The sequence below is a fragment of the Papaver somniferum genome, chromosome 11, assembly GCF_003573695.1.
Source record: "Papaver somniferum cultivar HN1 chromosome 11, ASM357369v1, whole genome shotgun sequence".
Classification (NCBI taxonomy): Eukaryota; Viridiplantae; Streptophyta; class Magnoliopsida; order Ranunculales; family Papaveraceae; genus Papaver; species Papaver somniferum.
The window spans coordinates 57869659-57881288 of NC_039368.1; the positions used below are offsets into that span (position 1 = coordinate 57869659).

The window sequence follows — 11630 nt, forward strand, 5'->3', positions numbered from 1 at the left end:
CATCGCGGAATAAGGTTCTTTCCTTTTCTAGAGGGACCAATGAGAAAGAATGAACAAAAAGTTTTTGATGGATCAAGACTTGTGTACATAATGCAAGGTGTGAACTGTTCCAAAAAGTTGAAGTAGTAGTGCAGAAGATAGATTGCATTTTGTGTTTTTAGTGTCTGAGAATAGAAAGTGAAGTTCCTTGAATGGACCCACAGATACCCAAAGTAGGAGTTAAAACTAATCTCTTTTCAAGTCGCTATAAGATTGGATAGACTCCATCCAGTTGTGTCCATCATTTTTTTTCCTGTTGAAGATTCTATGCTCTCTTCACTTCTGATTTTTTTCCTTTATAATGATAGTCTTGATAACACTTTTTTTCTTAAGAAATGGTCAAGAATTGAGAAGCAATTGCATAGTCAGAAATTCTCAATAAGCTTTCTTTATTGGTTTTATGAGTAATCGAACTTAGAGAGCGTGCAACAAACTTGGATTTTGTTTCTAGCTTTCTGTATAAGTGGCAGGATCGACAGGAAAGGTAATAAGACCTTACTTCATCATACGAATAATATCACATTCACATGTATGATCATTTGAATGCATAAATCTAAAGATTAAATTGAGTGTGATTTCCATGACAGGAAAATGTATCATCAGCATGAATATCACCACAATCATCATGGAATAGATAACTTACCTTCATCAAGGATATTGGTTCCTCAAGAAAGGCATATGCTAATGCATGGTGGAAATGGCCGGGTAGATACAGGACTGGTTCTATCAACTGATGCTAAGCCGCGATTGAAATGGACACCAGAGCTTCACGAACGCTTCATTGACGCAGTCGGTCAGCTCGGCGGTGCAGATAGTGAGTATACACTACAATAATCAACATAGAAGAATATAAACATATCAGGTTTATGTAAGCAGACATGAAATAAACCTAATTTGAGATATTTCGTTGTTACAGAAGCTACACCAAAGACAGTTATGAAGCTGATGGGAATACCAGGACTTACTCTGTACCACTTAAAAAGCCATCTTCAGGTACCATTACTGGAATTCTCTAGGAAAATTTCAGGAAAAATTGATTGAATAACTAATGAAATTCATGTTTTGTTAACAGAAATACAGGCTCAGTAAGAATGTACATGGACAAACTAATTCTGGGACAAACAAAAATGGTAAGAAGATTTTGGGACTTCTTTGAGATGTCAGTGAATCTAGCAGGAAGGACTTTAGAAAATGCAAATAGTACATATTTGAAGCAAAATCTAATAAGAAACAAACAACGTGCTCTTTTTACAGGTTTTAAAGAAGTGTTGGAAGGAGATAGAATGTCTGAAATTAGTGTAGCAATTATGAGCAATAATAATACCCTTGGGCCTCAAGCAAATAAGTAGGTGCAGACAAAGTTCTTTACTTCTTTCTATTTGTTTTTTTATCATGTTTTTCGTCTAATGAGCTTATACTAATACTCGACTTCTAACATCAGAAGTTTGCAGATAAATGAAGCACTACAGATGCAGATTGAAGTACAGAGAAGATTACATGAACAGCTTGAGGTATTGCTTTTCTCTATATCAGTAGTTCTGACTATTTCGAGCTGGTATATGAGTCGTTGTTTAGTTTAACTCTCAAATCGAAGCATAATAAGTAATGAGAATGGTAGTCATTAATCATAAATCAAGCCTTCCTAGAAGTGGTATTTTTCATAGTTTAAAGATTTTTATATATTTACTATCACAAAACAAGACAAGATTTGGGTTGGGTTGGGTTGGTGGAAAGATATACTCAAACATGATATTTTAACGATCATCAAAACTAGCATCCTACAACACCCATCAAAAGTATCCAAGTTTTAGTAAGAACTTTGAAGTATCTCAGAACCATTTTTATGCCCTACAAATTGAAAATACCTCTGAAGTTATATTCCAGAAAATGAGCAACTACATGTTAAGTATCAAAAAATACGAAACATTTCAGTATAGGATATTAGCAATCACTAATCAGTTTAACTCCAGCAATGATTAGCCTCATTAATCACCTCACTGATTGATCATGGATGAATATGACTTTGGTCCGAGTATCTTTAAGACCAAAAGTATTGGAGCTTTGTGAATTTCATTCAGGTCCGACTGAGGTCGTCAGTCTTAGAAATATCTCAAACTGGATTGATTTCATCTAACTAAGAAATAACTCCTATTGTTTAAAATATTGCACTTAATAGTCATTATTGGTGATTGTTTGGCTACTGAGTCCGACTTCTGTACTGAACTAGGTGCAGCGACACTTACAACTCCGCATAGAGGCTCAGGGTAAATACCTACAGTCGGTGCTGGAGAAAGCACAAGAGACACTGGGAAAACAGAATGTGGGTCCCGGTGGACTCGAGGCCACCAAAGTACAACTCTCTGAATTAGTCTCGAAAGTCTCAACAGGATGTCTAAATTCTGCGTTTTGTGAGTTGAAAGAACTACCAGGTCAATGCAACAAACAAACACAGAAATTCCAACCTGCAGATGGTTCAGTTGACAGTTGCTTGACTTCATGTGAAGGATCTCAAAAGGACCCAGAAATGCAGAATATCGTGATGGGGTTAAGACCATACAATGGTACTACCCAATTATCGGGTTCAAAAGAGAACCTAGAGAGAAGTGAGTTCGAGCGGACTGAACCCATATTATGGTCTGACCAACTAGAAACCAAAACGCTTTGTTCGCCGGTGAGAAATGACACAGGAAGGAGTATTTTCCCGATTCCACGGAGCTCTACTGATGTATCTTTGAGCATTGGAGTTCAAGGAAACATTCGGATCAGCAGTGGCATTTCTGAGGCAGAGGAAAATCTGAAGAAACCAAAAGGGTTTACAATGCCATATTTGAGCTCAAAGCTCGACTTGAATTCCCTTCAAGAGAATGAAGCTTCCAATTGTAGACGCATCGATTTGAACGGTTTCAGCTTAAGCTAACAGGAAATACAGTCATTCAGACATAGTAATAATAAATCCCAAACCAGTGGAAGTTTTAGTTTGGTATTCCATCTCAACTGATGTAAATCTGAGACCTGACATGATACAAGCATGCAGTACTTGTACGATCAGTAATAGAGATTGCTTGCAGTGACTACATTCCAAGTTTCAGACACTTACTGTTTTCTAGTAAATTTTCTTTTATCTTGACACTCAACCAGTGGATGACACCATATAATTTTAATGTTTCTTCAGTAATTAACTAAAACTTGTTTGGTTAGTTTCACATTCTACAGAGAATCTGGAAACATATACTTTCACAGTACCATCAGGAACAGTTCCTAATTCAGATTACTGGAAATCACAGATCAGCTATTGGATGCTTGGTCCAAATCGCCCATTAGTGTGTGTTTTCAAATCATACTGTTAATTTAATTGGATACCCATTTATTAACAGGTTTATGATCAATTTGAGTGGTTCTATTATTCAGATACTATCTTCCAACTCGTCCATCCTATCATTTGTACTGAACATCACACAAACTGCGCCCTTCAGTGCATCGGAAAGACATCTCACAGAAACCCCTCCTTAAACCGGCCTACAATAGACATTTGATAAAAATTCCCTAGATTATTCCATAAACATGAAGTGGGGCACTTTTCTTGGTTGACGACTTTATAGAATCTGAAAATGTACAAACTTTCTGCAAAAAAAACATTACACATCCTTCACAAAGGAATGGTATAATACTATCTTCCCATGACTGTTATTCAGGAAGGCAGTCTAAAATTTACATATTCCACAAAATAGTTTGCTAAGATGCATTATACTCAAGAAAAAGGAAGAGTCGCTAGGGCACTCGCAAAACAAATGAATTACAGACTCATTAACATCAACAAGATCCAGCAGCAGCAGCCAATCTATTACAGGTAAAATGCTTTGGTTGCCAACCCAGTAAGCTCTATATAATAATAAATACATAAGCAAATAAGTGCTGTCCAAACAACTGATTCTACACAATGTAAATGCATAATACAGCATGCTTTATAATTATCTAGACTAGAAACAGGGTATGTTTCTAGTTTCTATATATTCAACATGCTTCAGTGGTTTCAATGAAGGATCACCAACACGTTAGACGGAGGTAAACTGATAAGGACAATTCTTCATAGGCTTTACAAACATGATAGCTAGAGATATGATGATTCAAGTTGATCAATGGCTTCAATACCCTTGGCCAAAACTGAACGAAAAACACACAACTCATTTTATCTATTAAGATGTTTTTCCGAACCCAGTTTACACTAACAGAGGACTCTAATACTACCATTAAAATGCACAGCTGGGTTCCAAGAACCAGAAAATGAGCGTATGAAGGGAATATGTTTGGCATGAAGAATGAAATCAATAGAATATGTTGCATAACTTACTTCACCAGCGGGGAACAAATAGCGATTCCCAATATAGAGAAGCTGCACTACCATATATTGGAGTTCCGAGGTGCAGAATAACTTAGAGGGAACTCAGGACAGGACCTAGAGATGACTATGAAGAGATCAAAAAATCATAAATGCTTGATATAATTCAAGCAGGACACAGACAGTCACAACTTAGTTGCCTGCAAAATTCATAAAGAAATCCTAATGTCAGACTTACCAAATTACTACAATTTAAAAGCAGTAATACATGATAATAAGGATCCGGAAGACTTTTGGGAAGTGGAGGGACATAGCGATATAATGAACATTGAGGCAAGGAACGGCACCATGGGTGCTGCTAGAGGTAGGAGTCCGCTACTTATAACAAGACGTTGCTTCTCTCATGACATTAATAGACAGTTCAATGGTTTGGAACATTCGAAAATGTCCCATCCGAGATATAGCTTATCCTAGATACCTCAATAGCTTGAAAAAAATGAAAAATGGTGGTCGTACTCCCCGTCAGACTCCATTAAAGAATGCTTTCGTTTAGCATGTCTCAGGGAAGAGTTTTGTTGCTTATTAATTACCTCATCACATTACTGTACAGTCTCAACAAGAAGTGCGAGTAGACACCTCTAATAAAATCCGTGTATGTTATCCACCAAACCTAAGTCTTCAAAACCCTATATATTTAGTCGAGCTCACAATAGCCAGCCGCGCCTCCCAGAAGTGAAGGCACTCTGGAATTGAGACATTGGCAGCCATGTCATTTAAAAGGGTTAGTAGAGTAGTAAGGTTACGGACATCTCCATTTCCCCCATACAAAAGCTGTATAGTGCAGCTTGACTGTGTTCTGGAAGAATGGACACTATTCTATCAAAAATCCATGTTGCACATCACAAAGAAAAATGATAGAAAGTTAAATGTTAAAGAATGCCTCCTTCTATATTGATCTTTGGTAGTAAAAACCAAGTGCATTGCATTGGGTACACAGACTTATACTTTTGTACATAGCAAATTGAGTAATATCATTACTGCAAATGTATACAAGAAATAACCTGATCACTGATTGGTTTATTGGGTTGCACCTGAGAAGTCTCTGACGATGGCATGGTGTGCTGCCATGTCTGCTTATCTTCCTTAAACTACAGCTTATCTTCCTTAAACTACACACAGAAATAAATAGATAAATAAAACGATATGTTTCCATTTCATACATCTTTGGAGCTCTGTTAATCCCTCACATACATTAATATATCATTCCACCATAGCACTGAATCACCGACAACGCTTCCTACTATAAAACATCACCTCCCATCCCAAATAACCCTCGTCAAGCAAAGAAAACATGGCATCATATCCTTACTCATTTTCCGAAGGCACGTGTCAATTTTCCTTCCTATTTTGATTTTGATTCTATATATTCTCCAATTATGTATGTATATATCATAGATCCATAACGTTTGTATTGTATAAGTTATGAATTGAGTTTTGGTGAAAGGCTTCCACACCTGAACTGTGGAGTCTGTTTCTTATTTATATCAGAGAGTACAAAGTTTGTTATAGCTTCACGAGTTACAGACGCTAGATTCAACTGAAAACTAAAGACCCGTAAGACTCACCAAGATGCACAAAACTCGGTCATTCTTTCATACACGGAATGCTAGCTAATTTGGTTGAGAGTCTTAAGCAGATGACTCATTATTGCTAACACTCCCCCTCAAGTTGTACTCAAGTTTACGAATGTGCAACTTGCCACGTAAAAATTGAAATCTAGGTGAAGGCAGCCCCTTAGTAAAAATGTCAGCTATTTGATCCTGTGAACTGATGAACTGTACTAACAGACGTTTGCTTGCCACCCTTTCTCTTACAAAATGATAATCTATCTCGATATGCTTTGTACGAGCATGAAACACAGGATTAGATGTTAGGTATGTAGCGCCCAAATTATCACACCACAGTACAGGAGGTGAGATAGGAATTCCAAGTTCATGAAGCAAAGACTCAATCCAGATAATTTCAGACGTTGCAATGGCAATGCCCCGATATTCAGCTTCAGTGCTGGATTTGCTTACCGTCTTTTGCTTTTTGGCACTCCATGAAATCAGATTGCCACCAAAGTAAATACCATAACCACTAGTGGATCTACGGTCATCTAGGAAACCAGCCCAATCAGCATCTGAGTAACCATGCAAAGAAAAATCACGTGAAGGACGAATATGAAGACCATAATCTACGGTATGCTTCAGATAACGAAGAATACGTTTTACTTGTTCCCAATGTTCAACATAAGGATTGTGCATATACTAGCAAACCTTATTTACAGCAACAGAAATGCCAGGCCTTGTGAGATGGAGATATTGAAGAGCACCAACAACGCTGCGATATAAGGTGCAGTCTTGAAACTTTTCACTGCCCGTCTGCCTTAATTTTAAGCTAGAAGACATTGGACTTGTCACCGGTTTAACCCCATCCAATTTAGTACGTTTTAGGAGGTCTGTTATATACTTGCGTTGAGTAAGAATTATACCACCAGATTGCTTGATAACCTCAACACCCAGAAAGAAATGAAGGTCTCCCATGTCTTTTATTGCAAACTCCCTACTGAGGTCTTGAATGAGCTGAGCAACCCGTGAAGCGTCTGAACCTGTGACAATAATGTCATCCACATAAATCAACACATAAGTAACTGAAAGCTTGGTTTTACAGACAAACAAGGACGTGTCTGCAACTGAACCTTTAAAACCAAGAGTCATCAGATAGTTACTGAGCCGTGAAAACCATGCACGTGGAGCCTGCTTTAACCCATATAATGACTTATGCAGTTTACACACATGAGTTGGACGATTAGCATCTACATATCCTGCCGGTTGTTTCATATAAACTTCCTCATCCAGAGTACCATGGAGGAACGCATTCTCAACATCTAGCTGCTTCAAAGGCCACTTGTTCATGACAGCAATAGAAAGAACTAGACGTATTGTACATGGTTTTATAACAGGACTAAAGGTTTCTCCATAATCAACCCCTTCCTGTTGATTAAAACCTTTTGCCACCAGCCTAGCTTTACGTTTATCAATTGTCCCATCAGAATTTTGTTTTACTCGATAAACCCACTTGGAGCCAACTACATTCATGCCAGGTTGAAAATGAACTATCGAGTATGTGCCATTTCTGATGAGGGCATTAATTTGATTATCCATAGCTGTACGCCATTCTGGAATTTTGCATGCCTCTGAGTAACATGTAGGTTCCATGAAGTCGGAATCATTAAGGGGATGTTTAGAAGCAGATAAACACAATTTTTGAACAGGCTTGTTAATACCAGATTTTGCCCTTGTCTGCATAGGATGAGTAGAGGACACAACATTTGTAGTAGTTACTTCGGAGCAGTCTTGAAGAGGCACACTTGTGACAGAATCAGCAGCAGAGATACTTGGAGCATGCAGATGAGAAGTAGAATTTGTAGGAGATGCCATGGAAGGTTCCAAAGCTACCATATCATTGCAAATCCTCAGATGATGGTCTGCACTATTGGATACCACTTGCTGTTGCGTAGGAAGATAATTTCTACGCATAAAATGAGGAGAATATAGAAAAGAAGTATCTGAAGGCACATTACCTGGACCATGCAATGGTACACACTGCTGCTTTGGACTGAATGGAAACGACTGTTCTTCAAACCTTACATGGCATGTAATGTAAATCCTACCAGACTCTTTATGTAGGCATACATAACCCTTATGAGAACTACTATAACCTATAAAGACACATGGGAGTGACCTAGGATCTAGCTTGTTCGAGTTATAAGATCTGAGGCAAGGATAAGCAAGACAACCGAAAACCTTTAGAAACCTGTAATCTGGTTCTTTATGCAAAAAGGAGTTCTAGAGGAGTTTTAACTTCACATGATGATTTAGGCAGACGATTAATTAAATAACAAGCAGTGACAAACGCATCATCCCAAAATGAAGAGGGCATATGTGCATGAAATAAAAGGGCAAGTCCAGATTCAGTGACATGGCGAATACGTCTTTCTGCAATGCCATTTTGTGGTGATGTATGAGGACATGAGAATCGGTGTTGAATACCAGAGTCATTTAAATACTTAGTGAACTTTTTGTATTCTAAGGCATTGTCAGACTGAAAAAATTTTATTCTATGATCTGTAAGATTTTCAATTTGTTTTCGAAAATTAACAAAAATACTCAAAGCATCAGAACGTTGCACTAAAGGAAACACCCAAGTGAAATGTGAATAAACATCCATTATGAGCATGTAATAACGAAAACCAGACCTGGAGAGTTTGGGGGAGACCCAGATATCAGAAACAACCAAAGATAACGGTTTATCATAAGAAGTACTGCTTAGTGAAAAACAAAGTTTTCTGCTCTTACTAACATGACAAGAATCGCAGAAAGTAAACATTTTATATGAAAAACTGGAAGTGAAAACCTATTGCAAATGCTAGACACGGTACGGAGCATTGGATGACCAAGACGTTGATGCCAGGTCGGCATGGAAGACGCAACATGAGCTTGAGAAGATCCTTGTCTGCTGACTTGCGCAACGCCATCAAGAAAGTACAGTCCATTCCTATTCAGTCTGCGCAGCAGCAGCTTTCCCGTTGTCTTGTCCTTCACAAAGAAATGAGATGAGTGAAACTCAAAGAAAACACCATTATCTTTGCAGAATTGAGAAACTGATAACAGATTCGTTTTTATACTTGGTACATGAAATATGTTATTCAAACAGAATAACCTTGAGTTATGGGTGAAAGATGCATTACCAGTATGTGTGATATTAAGTGCATTACCATTTCCCACATACACTTGTTCAGTGCCTGAATATTCATGTGGAATTGTCAAGTTGCTCATATCTGCTGTCAGATGATTTGTAGCACCAGTATCTGTTACCCATTGATTGCCATAGGAAGCTTCAGGAAAAGCAATATATGCATCTTGATTTTTTTGCACATTAGTGCTAGGTTTGTAGCGGAACCAGCATTTGTCACCAAGGTGTCCTTTCTTTTTGCAGATTTGACACTTCTCAGCAGTGTTTTTGTTTTGCACAGGATTCTTGAAGCGAGGTTTAGACTGATTATGTTGATACTGAAAAGGTCGTTGACTTGGATTGTGGTTGTTGGATTGGTAAGGTTTTCCTCCTGACGAAGATGAAGCAGCAATATGGGCAATTGGTTGTTGTATATCTTCAAGCTGACGTGTAATACGCATGTCAAAGTTCAGAAGATGCGAGTAAAACAGATCCATGCTCAGGTTTTCCAATGTGCCTAAGGTGGAGACAATTGAATCATATGCTTGATTCAACCCATTGCTGATGGATTGTTTCTTTTCATCATCACTGACTGTATATCCGGATGCTGCAAGCTGAGCAAATAGTTCTTTAGCCTCATTTAAAAAGACTCGTAAAGATTTATTACCTTTGTTCAAGTTGTGTAACTGTTTTTTGAGATTCATCTGGTGAAACTTTGTCTTTGGAGCATATTCTGCCTCCAGAGCATCCCATACCTCCTTAGATGTGTTAAGATCACGTACAAACCCAAGACATTCTGGAGTAAGAGTTGAGTTCAACCACCCAACCAAAAGAGAGTCTTGTTCTTCATATGCAGTGAACTCTGGATTTTCTGCATCAGAATCTGGTAGCGTTCTAGGAGGTATAGGTTTTGAACCTTCAATGAAGCCAGTTAGTCCATGGCCCTTCAGAATTGGTTTAAACTGCGTCTTCCACAGTGGGTAGTTGTTTTCTGTTAACTTAAGAGTTACCAGATGATGGATCTGTATGTTTCTCAATTGAGTTGTTGTCGACATTGTATGTATTGTATTTGGATTGGTTTTGGAAGCGTAGCTTGGATCAAGGCTGATACCAAGTTATGAATTGAGTTTTGGTTTAAGGCTTCCACACCTGAACTGTGGAGTCTGTTTCTTATTTATATCAGAGAGTACAAAGTTTGTTATAGCTTCACGAGTTACAGACGCTAGATTCAACTGAAAACTAAAGACCCGTAAGACTCACCAAGATGCACAAAACTCGGTCATTCCTTCATACACGGAATGCTAGCTAATTTGGTTGAGAGTCTTCAGCAGATGACTCATTATTGCTAACAGTATAATCAGGTAAACAAATTAGGGCATGATTACAAAAAACAACATTGAATTAATTAGTAAAAGAAAACGCTATTCACCAAAGTATAAATCAAATTGAATTTCACTAAATCAGAAAAATCATAAACGATGGAGACAACTGCTGAACTTAAAAGTTTATGGCTGGTCACTTACTTTTACAGGAGAGCTGTCCATTTCCAGTCTAGGGTTTAAGCATCTGGCTTCAAATTGTCTCGCTTCGTCTCCTATGCTCGACCAACAATTTTTTTCCTCTCTTCCAAATGTAGGAATTAAGATCGTAAACTTTCAAATTGACTCGACCGTCAGAGAGTCGAATAATCCCACCATATCAGTACGTAATCTTTCGTTAGTGAATCAAATAGGATCCATTCGCCGCCCAGATGTGGTGGACCGGTCAAGACAAACCTTTGGGCTGCGATTTAGATGAGTCCGTTATTTTGGGCTTTCTGGTGATATGTGCTTGAATTTGATTGTTAAGCCGTCTTGGACAGCGAAAAAACTAGCAACAAAGAATTTATCTTTTAACCAATTTGAGAAAATGATCCCAGCTAATAAAATCTGTTGTTGCCGTTTTGCAATCCGTTGGTGTCGTTCCCATAAAAGTCATATCTTTGCAGACAATTACTATAATGTGTATGGTTGCTTGGTTAGTCTACAGGTGTTTTATTTAAAGCATTGTCGAGAGAAAGGGCCAAGTCAATGTTCTCTTCTTTGTTACACTGTTATGGAGTTATGGTTACTGGTTTAAAGATGTTTCTGTTTTACCTATGCATTGCAGAAACGGGGTGGCATAGTGTCCCTGTTGGTGATGCTAAATCTAATGATTGTGGAACTATGCCTTCTCTTATCAACGGTAAGAGGAAGGATTGACTTAACCAAAAAAAAAAAAAAGTAAGAGGAGGGACACTCGCATTCTACTATAGCCTCTCTATCTGCACAGAACCGGTACTGCATGGCCCAAAAGTAGTGTAACTGCCGAAATGTACTCATCATGTATACCGTTGTTTAGTAAGGAAGTGTACCAGTTAAGTGCAGGCTACACCACAATCCACGAGGAGGTGAACTAGTGTAACAATTGGGAAATTTGGGAATGTCAGACTGTCGGTTAC

The 11630-nt window shown here is 38.1% G+C and overlaps 1 protein-coding gene across 1 annotated transcript; it reads left to right on the forward strand.

The window, feature by feature from the left end:
- Positions 1-264: 264 nt before the first annotated feature.
- Positions 265-3168, forward strand: LOC113323791 (myb-related protein 2-like). The gene is made up of 7 exons (XM_026572138.1): positions 265-523; positions 627-853; positions 956-1032; positions 1112-1169; positions 1294-1384; positions 1481-1550; positions 2267-3168. Exons 2-7 carry the CDS (start codon positions 631-633, stop codon positions 2954-2956), a joined length of 1209 nt encoding a protein of 402 aa, XP_026427923.1. The 5' UTR covers positions 265-523; positions 627-630; the 3' UTR covers positions 2957-3168.
- Positions 3169-11630: the final 8462 nt, after the last annotated feature.

Excerpts from the sequence above, each read along its gene's own strand:
- LOC113323791 (XM_026572138.1), top strand. The coding sequence starts at position 631 with ATGTATCATCAGCATGAATATCACCACAATCATCATGGAATAGATAAC. Across the intron at positions 1,170-1,293 it reads TTCTGGGACAAACAAAAATG|GTTTTAAAGAAGTGTTGGAA; the intron begins GTAAGAAGATTT and ends CTCTTTTTACAG. Across the intron at positions 1,385-1,480 it reads CTTGGGCCTCAAGCAAATAA|AAGTTTGCAGATAAATGAAG; the intron begins GTAGGTGCAGAC and ends TTCTAACATCAG.